At 43.8% G+C, this 21,684-nt stretch overlaps 1 protein-coding gene across 2 annotated transcripts in view; it reads right to left on the reverse strand.

The window, feature by feature from the left end:
* Window positions 1-16,604, reverse strand: part of itpr3 (inositol 1,4,5-trisphosphate receptor, type 3) — a 43,814-nt gene extending 27,210 nt beyond the window's left edge. For both annotated transcript variants that reach the window (XM_069177771.1, XM_069177770.1), the window contains exons 1-20: window positions 16,260-16,604; window positions 9,872-9,942; window positions 8,020-8,141; window positions 7,795-7,881; window positions 5,877-6,035; window positions 5,538-5,636; window positions 5,338-5,421; window positions 4,857-5,003; window positions 4,353-4,448; window positions 4,187-4,231; window positions 3,908-4,050; window positions 3,679-3,778; window positions 2,730-2,890; window positions 2,492-2,633; window positions 2,160-2,324; window positions 1,866-2,038; window positions 1,540-1,659; window positions 1,256-1,337; window positions 989-1,104; window positions 640-891 (exon numbers count right to left, since the gene is read on the reverse strand). In XM_069177771.1, coding sequence (XP_069033872.1) covers window positions 640-891; window positions 989-1,104; window positions 1,256-1,337; window positions 1,540-1,659; window positions 1,866-2,038; window positions 2,160-2,324; window positions 2,492-2,633; window positions 2,730-2,890; window positions 3,679-3,778; window positions 3,908-4,050; window positions 4,187-4,231; window positions 4,353-4,448; window positions 4,857-5,003; window positions 5,338-5,421; window positions 5,538-5,636; window positions 5,877-6,035; window positions 7,795-7,881; window positions 8,020-8,141; window positions 9,872-9,942; window positions 16,260-16,351 — 2,456 coding nt within the window. In that variant the 5' untranslated portion in view covers window positions 16,352-16,604. The remainder of the gene's footprint in view (window positions 1-639; window positions 892-988; window positions 1,105-1,255; window positions 1,338-1,539; window positions 1,660-1,865; window positions 2,039-2,159; window positions 2,325-2,491; window positions 2,634-2,729; window positions 2,891-3,678; window positions 3,779-3,907; window positions 4,051-4,186; window positions 4,232-4,352; window positions 4,449-4,856; window positions 5,004-5,337; window positions 5,422-5,537; window positions 5,637-5,876; window positions 6,036-7,794; window positions 7,882-8,019; window positions 8,142-9,871; window positions 9,943-16,259) is intronic.
* Window positions 16,605-21,684: the final 5,080 nt, after the last annotated feature.

The raw sequence follows: 21,684 nt of genomic DNA on the forward strand, positions 1-21,684 counted from the left end.
CTGAAAACAAAGTAATTCAGTGAATCTTAGACCATTCATCTGAAGTCAAAACCCAATATTACATTTCTGGTCCGATATATTCGCCGGTCAGACAGCATCGAGAACCTTCTTCCGCTTTCCGCCTTTCCAATGTTTCCGACAATATCTAAGAGTTGTGTGTTGTGGAAAACTAAAGTCTTATCCAAGTAGGATCCACCTCACAGTTCAGAGGAGCCTAAAGGATAAAGGTCGCTAACGTCTACATGGTTGGATAAGGTTGGATAAAATCAAGAATCCTTCATACTCTTGTGTAAAGGGTCCTGAAGACACGGTAGTACTCGAAGCTTGGCTTTTTAGTATCTGACACCATTAGACATTTTGGTAACACTTGTGGAGTCCATACTGTTTTGACAGTCCAACAGAGAGCTACACAACATCTGGCAGATGTCCAATCACACTCTTCCCCAAGAGATAAAGTCGTCACCAGAAGATAAGGAGGTACCATCACTTGAACCCTCATTAAAAGCTTACCCTGTGCTTCCACGCTTTTTCCCAGCAAAAAACCCCAAAAAAAACAGACAGGTGGGATTTAAAAATGTACTGACAGTTACAACTCTGTTAGAGAAGAATATTTTTCTATGGTATTAAAAGTCTACCAACTCTTTGATGGTGATGGAGGTGGGGATCTCGGTCCAGAGGCGGGCGAACTTGACAGGCGTCACCAGCTCCTGAGGGTCTCGGTCCACGTGGGCGTGCAGCATGAGGCGGCAGAAGGACGCCCGGAGGTCGAAGGGCAGCGTCTCATCCATCATGCACAGGAAGATGAGCTCCACGTCCAGCTGCTTGGAGATCTCGTCTATGGCCAGGTACTGACGGTCCAAACACATCCGGGCGAAGAGCTTCAGCTGGTACCTGAGGGGACGCCCGCGGTAGGAGAGTTCGGAGTTTTTAAGTCCTGATTCTTGGGGGGGCGATTAACAAAATAACGGAGGAGTTTTTCTGTGTCTACCTGTAGTAGGTGAGGACGTTCTCGTCGTGAGCGTTTCCTTGTCTCGCCTCCTGAGCCAGCTGTCTGATGCCCTTCTCCTGTTTCTCGTTGGTCTTATCGGTCCACACCAGCCACACCTGCAGCACAAGAGACCAGGTCACGTGACCTCAAAGGTAGGAGCAAGGGGAAGGCAGTTTCCTAATTCCTGTCCGCCTACATAAAGATGAATTGTCGTTAATATTTCGGAGAAAACATGGTTTTGAAAGACAAAAACAAACGCCGACCGACCTCATCGTCATCTCCGTAGTCATCCATCCCCAAGTATTCTCCCTGAACGCCACCGTGGGGCACCTCTCTCGGCACGCGACGCCTTGAGAGAACAAAACGGAAACTATTTCAACATGTTGTAATTGAAAAGCAAAACTTAGAGACCCTGAGGAAAAAGATCGTAGCTAGAGATCATGCTAATGCTAACCAATCTCGAACCTCTAACCACAATGTTTAATCCAGTTAGGCAGAACGATTTTGATTTTGCAGGTGCAGATAATATTGTTTTTGAATTCCCGCCTCACTCTGTCTTGATGAGGATGTCCTGGTTCTTGGGCTCCAGCACACATTTGCAGATGAGCTCCTGCGTGACGGGGATGGCCACGTTGTTGGACACGCACAGGTCTGACAGGTAGTCCAGAAACCTGCACGAAGACACAATCAGACACCGAGGAACGAGGGAAAAAAAAACACACCAATGTGAGATATCGCAAACAGCAGGGGGCGACTCTCTGCAGAGAAGTTGAATGGAGGTCTATGGAGCCGGAGGCTTTTTGGAGACGACCTGTAGTGGCCCTCTAACGACGTGTAGTTTGACGGAGAACGGACCGGAGAACCTCTCCGAGCGTACCTGGGCTCTCGGTTCTTGCGGACCAGGCTGACGAAGGTCTCCACCTCAGTCTTGGTGATGTGCTTCTCCAGCAGCTTGCGATTGTTGTGCAGCAGCGCGGTGATGGTGTCCTCAGCCAGGATGTCGTAGCCGATCTGTCCCTGCATCACGCCGAACTGCTTGGCGATGTGTTCCTGGGGGCGGAGCCAGAGAGAGAGAGAGTTCAAACAACCAATCGTCATCTTTATTCTCTTTGAATTTCATTCAATCGGGTAAAAAGACAAATATCATCTTCATCCTCCTCCTCCTCCTCACCTGGTTCTTGCGGTAGTCCTCCTGTGAGTGTCTCAGGACTCGGTAGGAGAGCCTGAACATGTACTGGTACGGAGCGTTCTTCTGGTCGGCCAGCTCCTCCAGACGCAGCAGAGGCCCCTCCCCCCCGCTGCGGTCTTTAAAGGGCGCCTTGATGATGCCGAAGATCTGAGCGACCAATCACGGACAGGCAGGGTCAGTCAGGCAGAGAATCAACACGTACAACGATGTGACGTTCGGACCGGGAGATCAAAAGGTTTTCTACATTATAGAACGAAACGTGAATCCACTTCCTGTTTCCCTTTGACCTCTTGACCTCTTGTGCGTTTTCTCACCTGTTTGAGGATGTTCTGCTCCCTCATCAGCTTCTGTCTCTCCCGGTTGGCTTTCGTCATGACGATGTCCAGGACCGGCTGCCCGCTGTTGATGACGTCGGCCACGAAGAAGACAACGTCCTCCAGCAGCTTGATGGCGAACCTGCGGGACAGAGAGAGAGAGAGACACACGTCTCTTTGAGTATCGAGCCGTCCTCGGCGCGTCTCGCCGTCCCGTCCGTCGCACCCGTCTCCGTACCTGCGGTCGTTCTGGCTGATGAAGCCCTGGTTGAACTGGTCCACCACGGTGCCCAGCATGGCGCTGGCGTCGTTGGCGAAGTCCAGGTCTCTGATCTCCATCACGGGAACCGAGACGATGGCGAACGCCTCCTTGTCCTCTTTGGTGGGACACGTCCCCAACTGGAGGACAAAGGAGCACGTCAAATAGTGAAATATGAGGTTTTTATTTGGCTGCAATTATAGTTTAAAGGGTTTTTTTTCAAAAATGTTTGTTTTTGGTTGAATTTTTTTTATATATATATAAATATTGACATCAGTCAAATCATATTTAATAAAAAAGTTTTACATGAAGTCAAACTGTATTAAAAAGTAACATCCAGATCAGCCTTTTCATTTATCTCACATTTGTTGGAATTCAATTTATCAATTTTATTCTAATATTTTATCACCTACCAACTTTATCAACGTCAGCTTTAATTTGACTAAATTAAAATATGAAAGTGAAGCTGTGTATTATTCGTGTCAGAATGACACCTGAGTTCACCAACGTTTTATATTTATGCTCAAACTGGGTTTTACATCTTTAGTTTAAAGCAACAGATCAATCAGCCAATCAGACCAATTAATCAATCAGCCAATCAACAGTAAAACAACCTGGCAACTATTTTAATAACTGATGAATGTTTCTGACAGTTTTTAAGCCACAGTTCCAAAAAAGATTAAAAATGATTAATAATGATTATTTTCACTATCGATCACTACTGTTCAGTTTCTTGATTAGTTCCTAAATCATGCGATCAATAAATCATCAGAAATCAGGGAAAAATTTCATCACAATTTTCACAGATTTTAAAAACATGAAAAAAACTACGAAATATTTTTTCTTTTGTTTTCTTGAAAAATGTTTTAATGATTCAAAAAGTTTTATAATAGCTTTTCTTTAGCTTTAATAATCAGTAAGACCTCACCATGAGTCTGATCGGTCGCTCCTCGTCGATGTCGATCGGGACGTTGGTGCTCTGGATCCACGTGTTGGTGCACAGGTGTCTCAGACGGACGTACGAGTTTCTGAAAGACAAGACGGACCGTCGACTTTGTTTACGTCGGTCTGAACCCCTCGTTAAACTTCTAACCGTCAACCGCTCACGCGTGTTGGCTTTTATTGTGAAGGGTCGGCAGGAAGCGAAGGCCCCTCACCTCGGCACGAAGGAGTCGGTCTTCTGCAGCGTGGTCGGGTCGAGCTCGAACAGCGAGGCGATGTCGTTCCCGTGAGGCACCGCCACCAGCTTGTACTTGATCCTCTCGCCGTGGGAACGCTTGTTGCTGCGGTTACCGTCCATCTGCAGGGAGGAGGTCAGAGGTTGGGAGGAGGAGGTGAAAAGGACCGCTCCAGAGAGGGGTGAGGTCTCCATGTTCGTGCACATACATGACTCTTATTTTGAAGATATTCTGTTGATTAAAAAGACGGCGACTCACCGACGACGTCAGGTCCACGGTGTCTCCTTTATAACCCGGATTCTCCTGCAAACAACGAAGAAGAAATAAAATCCAATATTTGATAAGTATATAAATGACAGAGCAGCTCTTCATGTTCATCACATTCATTCCTTCATCGGCCATCCATCGTTGTTGCCGTGGTTACCTCGGCAGCCAGGTAGTTGCCGGTGGCCAGGTGTTTGAAGCGGTACAGGCTGTTCCAGTGTCCCGCCCCCCCACGGCACGGGTCATGATGGACAACCTGACGGACCAATCGGCACGCAGAGAGAGAGTTCAGAGGAAGAACATACAATCTGTGTTTGTTTGTGTGTTTGTGTGTGTTTGTTTGTAAAAAAAAATTGTTTGTTTTAGTATGTTTGTGTCCTTTTGTGCATATTTGCTTGTTTTTTGTTTGTGTCTGTTTGTGTATATTTTTTGTTGTTGTGTATATGTTTGCATATGTTTGTTTCTGTGAGTATTTGTATGTTTGTGTCTTTTTGTCTGTTCACGTTTGTTTGTGTCTATTTGTTTCAATATGTTTTTTGTTTGTGTTGGTTTGTATGTTTGAATATGTTTGTTTGTGAATTTTTGCATTAGTTTGTGTGTAATTTTTTGTGTGTGTGCATTTGTTTGTGTTTGTTTGTGTGCGTGTGTTTGTTTGTGTGCGTACCTCGACCTCCCACAGAGCGTTGGAGCTGGTCGCCGACGTCGCCGACTGTCTCAGCGTCGTTCTCAGGAAAACGTGAAGTTTAGTTTTGTACTCGTCGCAGGTCAGAAACTTCTCCTGCTCGGCGTGAAACAAACGCACCACGTCGCCCTGGGAGACGGAGGGGAGGGGGCGGAGTCACAGGATGGGTTAAAGGACAGTTACGCAGTTTTCGTTCATCTCGGGACGATGTTGTCATGAAACTTTCTGTTAGAAATCATCTTTGATAACGAGTCAAATAAAAAGACATAAACTACGACTCCCAGAATGCATTTCAGCACCAAGCATGTGATCACGGAGGTTTATGCTTTCTTATACGTCTTAATTATCTCTGAGAGATGGAAAAAGTCGAGTAAATAAATAAATATCAAAATAAAACACCAGTTATTAGATTATTATTATTATTATTATTTTTAATAAACGGACTGCGAGGAGATGAACTCACTCCTTTGAGGACTTCCTCTCGGTGGTCACTGAACATCATGAACAGGTTGATCTTCCAGCTGGTGTTGCAGTTCACCGAGTTCACCTGCAGGGGGAGGAAGAGGCACGTCAGGAGTCGGTGAGGAAGGTAATCAGAGGCATCATCATCATCATCATCCTCATCCTCAGTCCGTCCATCAGTCCGTCTTCAGTCCGTCTCACCTCTTTGCAGCCCGGATGGTCGGTCAGCTCGTAATTGGAGGCGTGAAGCGGCTGACCGGCGTTCACCGGGTTCAGGATCACTTTGTCCCCGACGACCACCTGGAATAGAGACGGGACACTCTGAGAGGACAGAGAGACTCTGAGAGGACAGACATACTCTGAGAGGACAGAAATACTCTGAGAGGACAGAAATACTCTTAGAGGACAGAGAGACTCTGAGAGGACAGAAAGACTCTGTGAGGACAGAAATACTCTGAGAGGACAGAGAGACTCTAAGGGACTCTGAGAGGACTCATGTTGTCTCCGTGTCTCTTAGCGTGACGGACCGTGCGTACTCACGTTGTCTCCGTTGGCGCGCAGCTTCCAGAAGGGCTGGATGAAGAGCCAGGAGCCCTCGTTGCCCGTCCCGTCCAGCGTCACCCGCATGGCGTTCTTCTCCAGCAGCGCCGGCAGACGTTTGTTCACCGTCAGGTATTTATTACTCTTCATGTGCAGCAGCTGGAGACAGAAACCAAACAGCATCCATCATTGAAACCATGACGATACGACGTCCCCGCCCACCTCATAGAGGGACTATTTTCAGATGGACCGCCAGAAAACTAATAAGAAGGAGTGACTTTAGCTAACAACACCGAGATAACTGATGGACACATTTTATTCACTTTGGATTTGATGAGAGAAGTTGAATGGGAGTCTATGGAGCCGGAGGCTTTTTGGAGCCGACCTCTAGTGGCACTCGCTGGTATTGCAACTGAAGACACTTCTGCAATCGGCCTAATTTTTCAGACCTGGAAGCTACGAACACTTTTATATCCAGTCTGTGTGTTTAAACACATCTTTGGGTCACAATGTTACAAAACACTTTTTAAATCAGAGAGATTTACGTTTTTAATGCTTCAATGAAGAAAATATCATCTTTATTCTCTCTGGGTTTAAACTTCTGAAAGTTTAAACACAGACATGGGTTGTTCTGCAAAACAATGGTGAGTTACTTTCCCCACCTTCAACACACACACACACACGTTTCTTCCGCAGAAATCCTTATCTCAACAACTTGACTCAGTTTCATTCATCAGATACCACACCCAACCTGTGTGTGTGTGTGTGTGTGTGTGTGTGTGTGTGTGTGTGTGTGTGTGTGTGTGTGTATTATGATGAAAAGTCTATATAGGTCAATATTGACACGAAGCGTGTCAGCACACAGAGAGGCGTCAGGATGGTGTGTGTGCATGTGTGCATGTGTGCATGTGTGTGTGTCCGTGTGATACTGTCAATGATCATGTAATGCATCAGCGCAGTTGTAAAAACAGGAGGGCGTGTGAGTCACCCGGTTGTCATGACGACAGTCGCGTTCCTGTTACATGAAGAGTACAAACAGAGGTTTCACCGAACACCCGCCGACGTGTTCAGACGTGTGCGTGTTGTCTAACCCGCGAACACGTCTGCAGGGAGCCGAAGGCGTCGATTTCACCCGCAGTAACAGTTCCCGACCACTCGGGGGCAGCAGAGAGGAGCGCCGACCTGCGATGTCATCAGCTGCTCAGGCCAGATCGGCGAAGGATGACGAGGCTAAGTAATCCGCCGACACATCAAAAGTTTTGTTTTACTTCGTAAAGTTTGTGCACGACAAAACGGTAACGATAAGATTTTATTTTTACGTATCTTCTAACTGTGGATTTACGAGTTTTGTTTTTGTTTTGTTTTTTATCCCGCTGAAACTTTTTCTTTGCTTTAAAGTAAAACTTAAACAACGCGATGAAAAGAGCAGCAAAAAAATACAAATAAAATGAAAAGGACGCACGTTAAAATGCTAACGTGAATAAATACGAACCGTTAAAAGTTGTTGTTTTAAAAGAAAAGTTGTTTTCCGTCTCTGCAGTCGTTTCGGGGAAATTTTGTGTCTTTGCGATCGTTTGTTGCCGTTACGAGCGTCTTTGTCGTTGTTTCTTTAGTATTTATATTTACGTGTGTGACAACTTCCTGCAAATGTTTCAGAATAAAAGCCTTGCGAGGCCACGAAGGGGTTGTGTTTGTATCAACAGCTTAATGCGTTAACTTTAACAGGGCAAACAGGAGCGGATACAAAAGAAATAAAATTTCATTTTTCGTACTTGGAGGGGAAAAAAAGGGGCAGAGCTTTTGTTTCCGGTGCTCCGTCAGCTCGACACCTACGGTTCGTTTACGAATCAACGCCCGGCTTCCTGTTTCAGATCGGCGGTGTGACATCATCAGGTGAGAACCAATCAGGTGAGTTTACCTGCATGACGGTTCCGTACTTGACGACGTCTCCGTGGACTTTCTTGTTCTCCGTCTCGTTCTGCTTCTGCTCCAAGTTGGACGCATGCTGCGACACACACACACACACACGCACGCACACACACACACACACACACAGTTCACTGTGATTAATTATGCTGATTAAGTAAAGTTCTGCTGGACTCTGAGCCTCAGAAACCTTCCAGAACCATCAGGCGCTCGTTACCTGCAGCTTCTGCAGCAGAACCACGTCGGCGATCTTGTCCTTCTCGTGTTTGGCCTGTTTTGCCTTCCAGAACTGCTTCTGAGCCGAGTAGCGGCTCATCGGACAAACCTTGAAGAGGCAGTCTGCGTGGGAGAGAAACGCTGACTCAGGACAAACACTTCAAACACTTGAATGGATCTCGTCGAAAAAAATAAACTTAACAACGAAACAGTTCCGTTATCATTTGTGACGTCTCACTGCGCTCTCATTGGCTCCATCTTTGCTACTTCGGAGTAGGTTTGGAAGCAGGAAGTGACCATATTTGGACAAGCTGTGGGAGGAGCTAAGCGGGGGGATGTGACTGATCTACGTCCCGCCCACCGATAGCTGTAACCTGACTGCACCACAGGCCTGTCAATCAAACAGACACGCCCCCAAAAACAGGTCTTCTTGAATCTTCTTTTCTAATGAATGAGGGATTATTTTCAGATGGACCTCCAGAAAACTAATAAGAAGGAGTGACTTTAGCTAACAACACCGAGATAACTGATGGACACATTTTATTCACTTTGGATTTGATGAGAGAAGTTGAATGGGAGTCTATGGAGCCGGAGGCTTTTTGGAGCCGACCTCTAGTGGCACTCGCTGGTATTGCAGCTGAAGACACTTCTGGATCGGAACCATTTTTCAGACCCGGAAGCTACGAACACTTTTATATCCAGTCTGTGGTTCAAAAACATTTGCTTCTTTAATTACAGTGAAAACAGGATGTGATGAGTTCGAGGTGGAGGAACGAGCAACGTTCAGAAAACACAAAACATAAGTCGGAGTGAAAGGATGAAAGGAGGTAAATATTGACCGTCCTCCATCAGATCCTGGATGTTTTGACACTGTTTCAACTGATGTGTTTGGAGAGCAAACAGAAGCGATTTGGAGTCGTGGAGGCAGATTAACTTGAACATAAAGACTCAACCACAAAACCATATTCTAATGTGAGTAAACGGTGACAATTTATTTACAATATTTATCTTTTGTAACTTCTTAAAACTATCAGAAAGTGTTCATGAACCACAGACTGAATATAAAAGTTGTAGCTTCCGGTCTGAAAATTGCAGAAGTGTCCTAAAGTTGCAATACCAGCGAGTGCCACTAGAGGTCGGCTCCAAAAAGCCTCCGGCTCCATAGACTCCCATTCAACTTCTCTCATCAAATCCAAAGTGAATAAAATGTGTCCATCAGTTATCTCGGTGTTGTTAGCTAAAGTCACTCCTTCTTATTAGTTTTCTGGAGGTCCATCTGAAAATAGTCCCTCATTCATTAGAAAAGAAGATTCAGAAATAAGTTTTTTTCTGGTATCGTCATGGTTTCCAATCAGATCAGTCAGATCCACCGTTTATCTCCTCGTCCTCCCAGCTCGTCCAAATATATGGTCACTTCCTGACGGAATCTGAACCGGAGCCTTCGTAACGTTCACAAACCGACGGGTGACATCACCGCTGGATGCTGATTGGTTCAGGGACCGACAGGTTCAAGTTTGCTGTTTTTTTTTTTTTTAAAGACTTTAATCGTGAAAACGACGCCCGATGGGACATTTTGATCGACCGATCGTCGCACCGAGGAGCTTCTCGTCCGTTCCAGATTTAAAGTTCGAGCCGTCCGTCACTGATCTACTTCTAAACTGGTTCACGGATCGACCTCCAAACTGACGGAGACGTCATGGAGCAGCTGGAGGACGACGTCTCCGAGGGACGGAGCTGGACGCACATCACTGACGCCTCATCTATATTTCATCCAGTTCACTGCACGGCTGCTCCGACCAGAACCGGGACCAGAACACACACACACACACACACACACACACACACACACACACCTCTGAACTTCTTCGGAGGATTCTCCAGATCTCCGGCCGCCGGTTCCACGACACATCGGTCGTCCACCAACCTGCGGACACACAAGAGAGGAAACTAACCAGGTGACCATGAGAAGCGGGCGGGGCTAAACCAGGAACCTGTTAAATCCACTGACACCTTAAACTGATAATTATACAGGTGTTTAATGGAGATTAAATTAAATTAAATTAAAAGGAGACGTGTTGAACTGAGTTTCCTGTTTTTTAATGTCTCTAATTAAAGAGTTTATTTTGAAGTTCATTGATTTAATGAGGTTGTTATTTTTGGTGTTATTTTCTATAATAACTCTTGGATGTCGTCAGACTCTCCCGATGACACTCGGAGGATCTCTGGAGTTTTGACTTTATAAGACCAAACAGCTGCGTCCGTCCGTCTTTCTACTTTTGGAGGTTTTACAGTAAAATGTGACTATTTAAGGAGGCGGCGATCCGACCGGCCGCACACGTGTGTGTGTGTGTGTGTGTGTGTGTGTGTGTGTGTGTGTGTGTGTGTGTGTGTGTGTGTGTGTGTGATCATTAGGGGAAATCTCTGCTACCGCCAGTGTTTAGGAAACACAGCAGACAGACACACACACACACACACACACACACACACACGCACACACACACACACACACACACACCATCCTGTTTCCACCACTTCAGAGGACATGACATCGACTGAACGTATCTTCACCTGAACATCAAACCAGGTTTCATAATTCATCTTTGGACGTTTATTAATGTCCCCATAAGGATGTCAGGTCCCCACAATGTGAGGAAAACAAGAACACACGCACATACACACACACAGTGTTTTCAGACAGCCTGAAGCCTGCAGGATTACCTGTTCATTCAGACACTGTGTGTGTGTGTGTGTGTGTGTGTGTGTGTGTGTGTGTGTGTGTGTGTTACACTGTCGGGGTTTTCAACTCCTTTATGGTAACACAAAGCAAAGTCCCCAAAATGTTCTTCACTACATTTAAAGATTAGTTTAAATCTGAAGTGATGAAAACAGGAATGTGTGTGTGTGTGTGTGTGTGTGTGCGTGTGTGTGTGTGTGTGTGTGTGTGTGTGCGTGTGTGCGTGCGTGTGTGTGTGTGTGTGTGTGCTCTTAGGACTCCGACGATCCTCCACCTGAACCGAAGCCGCAAAGAAAAAAGTAAAGTCACCGTGAAGTCGACAGCCTTTCAAAATAATTGTTTAATATTGATATTAATAATATGATCACGCAACTGCTTTGGAGTTATAATATAATATGAATTCAGTGCGTACATGAGGGTTTGTTTTTGACACATTAATTCATATTTCAGCTGTAAACAAATCAGGCCGGACGCTGTGTTCATGAGCGATGTTTAACATGAATAGTCAAATCACCGGTCGCTCAAACAAATGTTGGTTTATTTAAAAGCATATTCAACACTGCGATCGCCCGAAGTACCGAAGACGAAGAAATCGATCCTAGAATTTAGTTTGAAGATCGTTTCATGATGTTTAAAACTTGTTTTAGTGAACACATTTAAAATATGGAAGTAGAAATATCCACTCTTATTTAATTCCTCCAAATTGCTTTTTTTTTTTCAAAGTCCATAAGTCTTAATTGACCCTTTCAAAATAAAAGTGTGTTGTGCTGCAGGATGTTTATGGGTCATTGACTCGACGTCCATGTAAATTATTGAGAGTCAGTAAATAAAACGCTAAAACGCCTCGTATGGAAATGAAGACCATGAAAATCTGTTCGGAACAAAAGAGATCTTTAACTAAACCACATTTAACCGGTTTTAATTTGGATTTATTGTCAAGTTGATTGATCCTTTAGTAAAATCATCAAATTTAAATCTCTAAAGTAAAAAACATCAGTTTTTTTCCTCCGGTGTAAACAGACCTTTCGAGGGCGCTGTCGTCTTTAGATTTCACATGTATAAAGATAAAAGTTATATAAAGTAAAAATACATATGATGATATTACAACGAAATAATCCCGGACAATAAAAAATAAAAGCCGAGCAGCAGAACATCGGAAATGTAATTTATCGACTGACATTGATTGTTGTGACACTAATGTGAATGATTCTTCATATTTACTTTTTTCATTCATTTTTTTTTTTTGGTTCATTAAACATACGAATATTGTGATAAGTGGCCGTTAATATCTTAAAGTCACGTTTTATTCCGCTTAGTCCCCAAAAATATTCATTTTTGCTGTCAAGTACAACAACGAAATTCAAGAGCTTTGAAACCAAGAAACATTTGGCATTTTAGCTTTTTTACGCCTTATTGCGATGCTGTCCTCTAGTGGACTGGGGGACGTATTATAGTGTGACACCAGCAAACAGATTGTTTCTCGCTTCTTTCATTGTCTGAACAAGGAGGAAAAAAATGTCATCGTTGCGCTTCGGGAAAAAAAAAGACAAAGTTAAAGAAATTCTCTCCACTCTCATGAATCTAATTGCTAAAATAGTATAAATTAAAGCCTTTTTATCGGTCTTTGTCTTCGAGTAACGCCATTGAAAACCCGGTAAACAACCGTGTTCACTCCCAAACACACAGTAAGAAGTGTCTTTTTGCTCCCCGGCTCCTCCTCCTGCTGCAGGTAAAACAGATTTGAATACAAATCAAGTTATTTGAATAAGTGCAGGCGTTTTCCATCTGCAGCGTCGGTCAACAGAAAACATGGACTAAAGCTGGCAGGACGAGGACGAGGACGAAGACGAGGACGAGGACGAAGCTCCGATTCCTCCGAGTTTCATCCGACAAGAAAAAAACCCACATGAAATAAAAACCTGTTTCTGATGCGCAAAATTAAAATCTAAATTAAAAACTGGGAACTTTTTCTAAATAAAAAAAACAAGAGAAATCCTGAAAATTCAGCAGCGGATGAATGAATGTTTTTCGTCTCGGTATATATTTATAAATATAAATAAATAATCACATGATAAATCAAAGCACTTCCTCACTTTGATGCCAAAACTCTGTTCATTGATTTACAGCCTGCAGAAGTCCAATAAAACCGAGATCGTGTGTTTTAAAGTGACAGCTGATTCATATATCTTTTCCACCTTTATCGATAAAGTGTCAATCAGTGAACTCGTAAATATAAAGCTGAAATAATCGATCTGTAGAAAAGTTATCACTTAAATCGCAAATTTTTTCGCAAAAACATTTTCAGTTTTCAGTTATTTTAAGCGTGAATTTCAGCTAAAAAAAGTTCACAAAGAATCTCGGAGCGTTTCTCCGTCGTGTTTGTTGTTTCCGATGTCTTCTCTGAGCTTCGCTGTCTGAATCCTGGTTTTGTTGATTCAGCAGAATTTGACTAAGAAAACCAGCAGGTTGTCCGCTAACAACATCGCCCTGACAGGTACGTCTTATTTAAACGTCCCCGTTTGAATGTAGATGTCGTCTTTTAAAAAAAAAAAAAAAAAAAAAACCAGTTTGATCTGGACCTTGTGGACTTAACAGTTTTGGGCCGAACCAGAATAATCAGATGAAAGAAGCTTTGGTCCAAAAACAAACGTGGTCCAACCAAAAAGAGGTGGTCTCGAGTTTCAAGGAAGTTGAGGCGGCATGTAACCGCTCCTTAAACAACGGAAAAAGGAATCATTTCTTTTTTTTTAAAGAGCACACAGAGAGGGGATCGTATTTAACTGTAGTTTGGGACGAAGAACTTTGACAAAGACGTCAAAATTCAGCTTTAAAAATACATGAAAAATGCAAAATTTATGATAAATTTCCTGAGAAGAAGCTGCGTTCTGATCGTAACTCCATAATAATAATAATAATAATAATAATAACAATAAAGTGGCAACAAAATTAATCTCTTAAATTTTCTACGATCGAATGTCAGGTATCGGGCTGTAAATATGTCGTACAAAATTCTTCAGTAAAATTGCAGCGTGAAACACAAAAAAACAAAAACAATTAAATGTTTAAAAATGGAACAAAACTATGAAAGTTGGTTTCAAACTTTGGAAAACGAAACTGTTGGACACGTGTTCATTTTTGATCTGCAGGTGTCAGTCGGGGAAAACTCGAGGGACAAATTCGAGAGTCATCTTCTGGCTGCTTTTTAACATTCACGTCCAAAATTTAATATCAAAAGTCGTGGATTTAATTTCACTCTCGAGGCAACGGGCCGCGACGCCGCGGTGGATTAAAAATATCGGTTTTTTTTTTTATTGTCAGTGAAAGTCAACAAGTGAAGCTTAAAGGTCAAAACACACGAACACAGAGGTGGAACAAAAACGGGGGGTACAGGAAACACACACACACAAACACGTACATCTAGCGTTGTGAGGACCCTCGATGACATCGTGTACTACCAGGACACCAAACCTGAATCCAAACTGATTCACACCTGAACCAGAAAAAAACACAAAAAAACCAGCTCTGGACCCTCAAACAAGGACTCTGACGGTCCGGACACACGATGTCCTCACGAGGTCAACACCCAGCCCGGTCCCCACAAAGACACATAAACCAGCCCACACACACACACACAGACTGGTAGTGGAAATCTCTCTTGGACATGCTGGGTACGACTTCCTCTTCCTGCCATACAATCAACCGCTTTCAAAGGTTTTATTCTGAGATGAACGACGTCACGCCGAACGTCTCGGGAGGAAAAAGAACTTGTAATAGACGTGTTTTATCGCTGCCGATTTAAAAAAAGAAATGGTACAACATAAAAAATTTAAAAAACTCGTACAATTTAACATCAATGAGCTTTAGTTGGTTGTTACAGCTCATTTTTTTACTTGTGGTTTTATTACCGTGACACAAAATGTATTAAATAATTAAAAAAAAAACACGTGACTTAAGTTCACAACCGTAATAAAAAAATGACGCCTTATTTAATTTCGACACTAACTTAAGCGTTTAATTTGGAATATCGTAAAATGTCGAACTATCAGCAACGGAAACGCACGATGCTAACGTAGCCGGGGTTAAAATAATACTTCAGAAAACAACTCTACGGTTTGGTTTCCTGACAATAGTTTAATTCGTTTGATGTATTTGGCTAGTTTATAAAATGTATTGGGTGTTTTTTTTGTGTGGTTGTTTTCCCCTTTGTGTGCTTATGAATACATTTCAGCGGTATTCGGTAGCCGGTACCGAGACGGCCCCTCGTTCGGACCCGTCGTTGCTGAAACGTTCTGCTCAGAAAAGCGGAAGCTACGGTTGTTAGCCTAGCTCGCTAACATTAGCATTTAATCCCCTCCAGTAATCAATTTAAGCGATCGATGTCGGGGACGACTGTGGGACGACTGGGGGTTATTTTACAGAAAGGTTCTGAAGGTTCTGAGAGGAACGCCAGGACCCGGGAGTTATCGAACGGGGCGACTCCGTACCGGCCTCCGAACAACACGCCGAGGTCAAGTCCACTCAGCCGCCAGGGGGTCGAGTGAAGGTCGCGGGGGTCATCGGGGGTCATCGGGGGTCATCGGGGGTCAGACCAGAAATGGTTTTTAACAACACCTGTCCTGAAGTCCAACAACAACAGCTGGTACCCGGCCCGAGTCCGTTTTGGGGTCACTGAGTTTCTTCGGGTTTTCTGGACTGAAAGAAGTCGAGTGTTTGGACTGAAGAGCGAGTGCTAAGCTCCGCCCACTTTCTCTTCGAGGAACAACGGATAGAAAAACGACGTCGATATAACCGTTGACGGACGCCGAGTTTGATAAATGAACCAGAGGATCAAAATCAACATCATTAAAAACACCGACTTTTTTTTTTTCGAAGCTGGAATTTGTCATTTTTCAAGTAATTTTCATAAAATAGAAACACAAAAAAATAAAAGTACAAAAACAACCTATTTTAATAAAATGTGACTTTAATTCCAAACTTTTTGGGGAGTTATAAAAAGTGCTTCTCGTTCCTATCGAGTCTCATACTGAATGAATTGAGAGTTTTTGAGTTGTGTATTTAAAATTTTATGTCGCAACATTACTGGATATTATTAACACGACTTATTTTAATAAAATTTATTACAACCGTTCACTTCAAACATCAGTTTGTTCACGTTTGCTTCGACACAAACTCACCTATATATTAATAAACTACTTAACTATTCATTCGTAAATTTATTGTTTACTTTATAGTTTGTTTTTTTTAACAACTTAAAACTTTGAGATTGAGTCCAACAGTTCAGTCTTATATTCTGAGTTATTATTAAATGAAACTATAACTGATTTCTTTCATACCTCCAGGACGGTAAAGTGAGAATGAAACTTCAGGAACATTTTTTGAAACCAGTCTCGTGTTTTTAGTTCAGTGAAATCAAACCTTTAATCAAAAGAACAAAAACAACAACAACAACAAAAAAAAACAACCTCCGTATCAGATGTTGAAGTTATCAGGAAACCAGAAGAACTCACCCCAGCGTGCTGATGAAGCCGTTCACGGATCCCTCCGCGTACAGAGACACGATGTCTCCGATGTGGAGGAAGCTGGACGCGGAGTCCGACATCCTGCAGCTCGCTGGTCCGGTCTCCGGCGCGCTGGAGGAACCCGCAGGTGGCCGAACCGAACTTCAGCTGGAGGGGGGGGGTCCTGGAGGGGGGGCACGAGAGTTCACGACCCGCTTCGGTCCTTCACGGTCTCACCGCCGGGTCTGCATGAGTTCGGGTTGAGGAGTCCCGCAGAGTGAGGAAGAGGAGTCCCGCAGAGTGAGGAAGAGGAGTCCCGGAACAGAGTTTACACGGAGAGACTCGTCCTGCAGATTGAAGTGTGCAACACTGAGGTGGAGACACTTCACACGGCCACGCGCCGCGCGCTCCCGCCGCAGGGTGTGTGTATGTGTGTGTGTGTGTGTGTATGTGTGTGTGTGTGTGTGTGTGTGTGTTTGGAAGCCTACACGCGCGCGCTCACTCCCTCCGAAGACTTCGGTATTATAAAAACCAGGAAGTAAGTCGAGGTGTTGATAAGTGAGAGAAAGACTGCCGCGAGGACACACACACACGCACGCACACGCACACGCACGCACAAAAAAAAAAAAACACACACGAGCTCTACCGCGCGCACGCATGCCTCCAGGCCACGTGCACGTGTTCACCACAACAAACAAGTTAAGCACATATTTTCAGAAATGAGATACCCCCCCACCCCACGCCACCCCTCCTCCCACCCAGTTCAATGACGCTTTCCAGGACACCAACATCAGGTTTTTCGTTGCGTTCAAAACATTCATCACCACAAACAACAGGAAGCTAAAGACGAAACCTTCTGTTAGATGGACCATGATCGCTTTTTTTATACTTTAAAAACGAGCTGAAAATATCTGAACAATAAAGAAAAAAAAACTTCTGAGGGTTCTGAAAAAGTGACACCAAAGTGCCTTAAAACTGCAGTACCGCTGAGGACCACTAGGAGCTGTCTCCATAGACTCCATCTGTAGTACCGCTGAGGACCACTAGGAGCTGTCTCCATAGACTCCATCTGTAGTACCGCTGAGGACCACTACGAGCTGTCTCCATAGACTCCATCTGTAGTACCGCTGAGGACCACTAGGAGCCGTCTCCATAGACTCCATCTGTAGTACCGCTGAGGACCACTAGGAGCTGTCTCCATAGACTCCATCTGTAGTACCGCTGAGGACCACTAGGAGCCGTCTCCATAGACTCCATCTGTAGTACCGCTGAGGACCACTAGGAGCCGTCTCCATCGACACCATCTGTAGTACCGCTGAGGACCACTAGGAGCTGTCTCCATAGACTCCATCTGTAGTACCGCTGAGGACCACTAGGAGCTGTCTCCATAGACTCCATCTGTAGTACCGCTGAGGACCACTAGGAGCCGTCTCCATAGACTCCATCTGTAGTACCGCTGAGGACCACTAGGAGCTGTCTCCGATAGTCAGTAAATATATTTCCAGTCATCATGGAGTCATTAGATTAAGTCCCTTCCTTCTGGAAAGAATGAATCATTCATTACATATTAGGACTCAGATGCTGATATGTTTTGAAGGGGCGGGGCTAGTTTGATTGACAGGCATGTTTGTGGAATAGGTGGGCGGGGCATAGAGTCAAGATCCACAGCTCTCTCCTCCCAAATATGGTCGCTTCTGGCTCAGAACATGCAAATTCATGAAAAATGTGCATATTCGGAGCGGCAATATTTCTTTCAGAGAGGTTTTTATGGTGCATCTGCTTACAAGGTCAATAACAAGCTCCTCCCACTGCGACTAGCCCCTCCCCCAGTGCTGACATCATAATAGTGCCCCAGAGCCATTTCAGGCTGAAAACTGTCCACGTCTTGCTATGAAATATTTTTAAGGCGCATAAATACCGAACTTGAAGTTTCGTTGGTTCACAACTTAAGACGAACCAACTTTTACCCCCCCCCTCCCCCCCAAACAAAATGGCGGCCAGTCAGCCACCTCGTCAAATACCGAACTCGCAACTTCGGAAAACAGGTTAAAATCAGCAATTTAGCGCTCGGAAAAGGGTTTTAAGTCAGATGGTTACGGGAGTCTGGAAACTAAAATAAAATAAAAACATTTTCATCTCTGGGAAATGTTTTTCGTGAACGCGTCACGAAGGCATTTTTTTCATACAGATAAAAAAAAAAAAAAAAATGTACGTTTAATTTCCCCAAATTGTAAAACTGTAAATCTAAAAAAAAAAAAAAAAAAAAAAAAAAAAAAAAAAAAAAACTAAAGTTATTAAAAGACTTTTTTTTTTTTTTTTTTCTGTTATGGATCAAAACTCTTGAATTAATTTTCACTGGAACGAAACAGAAATTCGCATCAACTCCAGAATGCGAACCGATGTTTCAAAGCAGATTAATTCGTGGTTGTCGTGGTGAACCTCAAGTTTTGCATAAGAAGAAGAAGAGGAAGAAGAAGAAGAAGAAGAAGAAGAAGGTTTTTAACCCCTCAGATGTGGCAGGAGTCACGCTGACTGGACTTCCTGTTTCTGCTGTGAAAGCAGCAGCCGGCTGTCTGACACACTTTACATCACGTACGCACCAGGACGAGGACCAGATCTGGTTTCAGGGATCCAGGATCTGATTCACATCAACAGAAGAGACTGATACCATCAGCAGACAACCATTTGAACTCCATGTTGTTTCCCTGAAGTCTGACAACCGACTAACAAAGCTAACAAACAGGTAAACAAGTTAGCAACCAGCTAATAAACAGCTTATTTCGCAAAAAAAACAAAACAAATTACAGCAGATATGAACAAACTTCACAATTTGTGTTTAACTTCAATTATTTAAAGCGTAGAAACCAAGTTCTATCAAGTTCTGTTTTGCCGAAGCAGACGATATATCACAACTACAAGAAGGAACTTTATAAAAACCTAAAAAAATATAAATATTAATCTGAACACAGAATTCAAAACGAATCGAAGCTAACGAGGTTTAGTTCGCAGAATCTACCGGCTGGCAGGACGCAAAGCTAACATCGTTAATACGAATGTTTCATTAAACACATTTTATGAGTTTTTCCAAAAAGCCTTGTTCTGATATTAATTATATGTTCTAACAAAAAAAAAAAACTCGCGTACGATGCGGAACCACAAAAAAAATCTGAAGGTAGCGATAACGTGGGAAGATCAAATTTACAGGAAGTTACTTATAACAGTTAAATAAATTCTGTTTTTACGCGACGATATCTGCAGTAAAAAAAAAAAAAAGATCCACCATCATATCTCAGTATTTGTGTTTGTAGCTGGTAAAAGTTCATTTGAAGACACGATGAAGCTCCTGTCAAAGTTTCAGGAGCATCAGGCGGGTTCGTGTGTGTGTGTGTGTGTGTGTGTGTGTGTGTGTGTGTGTGTGTGTGTGTGTGTGTGTGTGTGTGTGTGACATAGTTGTGTTTACCTTTTGAAGTGATGTAGGCCGGGCCGGCTGGACGCTCGGAGGATGGACAGATTTAGAAAAAGACAGCTGTCTAAATAGGGAGAAGATCTAAATAAATATATTTTTTTTTTTTTAAATCTGAACTTGAAAAGAAGCCACATTTCTCTCCTCCGGAGGTTTCAGACCCGGACGAGGCCGCGAAACTGGAGCGAGGAGTCCAAAATAAACAAGTCGATAACGAGGAAAGTTTAGAAGAATCAGAGGTTTTGCTTTTTTTATTGGTGTTTTCTTTAGACAGGAATTCACAGAAACCTCGAGGTCTGGAGCGAAGGTTCAGTTTTTGGAACAAAAACAAAAACACAACGCACGTTTTAACTATTTTATTCTTTTATTTTGAAAGTTTTGAAATGAAGCATCAAAGCCAGAACGGGACGAAGTAACGCCAACTGTGCTCTGATTGGTCGACCTTAAAAGGGGAAGAGGAGGAAGTTAACGTTGAAAACGTCGTTTTTTAGGTTTGGCCTCGTCCGGGTTCTGTCGCCTCGGTCGGGTTCTGGGTAAGTTACCGAAGGTCAGCGTCGGCGGTACTCGAATCCTAGGATCCCCCAAACTTTTTGAAATCGTTGCTCCGCCCCCTGATTATGACGGGAAACACCGAAGTCGAGCGTCGTACCGGACCGACCGCTTTCGGCCGCTCGTACCTGCGATCTCGTTCTTTCGGTCACGACCCCAAAGATCGTCGGTGAGGGTCCGAACGTAGATCGACCGGTTCCAAAAAAAACAAAAACAACGAGAACCTCCCGAAGAACCCGGTCGTAGAACCTTCTACGAGTCCGGAACAGACGAAACACGGCGTTCAGAAGATAAAGATTCTCCTTCATAAACATCTGTCGGTAAAATGCCGGAAACATTTTTTGACCCGCAGACTGGCGTCGCGTCTCCATGACGACAGTGATTTCGACGACGACGACCACGGTGGAGTTCGGTGACGTGTGATTTGGGCTAAATCGCCCCGGTTCAGACGGACGGAGTGTTTTTATGTCGAAGACGATCTCCAACCAAAACACGTCCGTCGGCTCCGGAGATTTAGATCGGATTTAAGAGAACGGAGGAATTTCACGCTCTGTTGTTTCACACCGGACATTTTCCACCGACTTTCTCTGCCATATAAGGAGTGTGTGTGTGTGTGTGTGTGTGTGTGTGTGTGTGTGTGTGTGTGACCCCTGCTGCCCTCCATGTCTCTCCAGCCTTATATAGAGCTGCAGCAGCAGAGCCTCAGCAGAACCTCGACCCACCTGACCGACGCACCGAGGACCTGTCAATCAAACAGTTCGGTGACACATCAGGTGATTCGTGAACAGAGCGGTTCGGACCGAGTTCACATACGTGACTCTCTCTGCAGCAGCCGTTATATAAATAGAAGATAATTTCATTAATTAGAAAACCGCATGAGGAGATGATGTAATAAGTGTGTGTGCATGTGTGTGCGTGTGTGTGTGTGTGTGTGTGTGTGGTCGGGTCAGACAGGAAGTGATGTAGATGTCTAATCAATAAAAATGTTCCAGATGCGTATTTTCTGTTTCTTGAAGGAGGAGGCGGAGTTAACATTAAACTGACCGACATAGGAGGCGGAGTTAACATTAAACTGACCGACATAGGAGGCGGAGTTAAAGTTAAAATGACTATTATTATTATTCTGACACTGCCCCGGTGCATCATGGGAGAACACCTCAAACACACACACACACACACACACACACACACACACCTGTCATTCACTGTAAACGTGAACAGCGGCTCTCATATGTTCACACGTGACCTCAGTTCACGTTCGTGTTCATGTTTTTCCTCCTGAAGACGTCTGAGAAGGAAAAAAATAAAAATAAAAGTTGAAAATAAAAGTTTAATCATTTCACAGCAGCAGAGCATCATGGGAAAAAAATTCTTAGATATTAATAGAGATGTAATCACAAATTAGAGTGTTTTGTTCTTTGG

The sequence above is a fragment of the Embiotoca jacksoni genome, unplaced genomic scaffold (genome assembly GCF_022577435.1).
Source record: "Embiotoca jacksoni isolate LCO1_2020_lvr unplaced genomic scaffold, fEmbJac1.0.p SCAF_77, whole genome shotgun sequence".
In the NCBI taxonomy this organism is placed as follows: Eukaryota; Metazoa; Chordata; class Actinopteri; family Embiotocidae; genus Embiotoca; species Embiotoca jacksoni.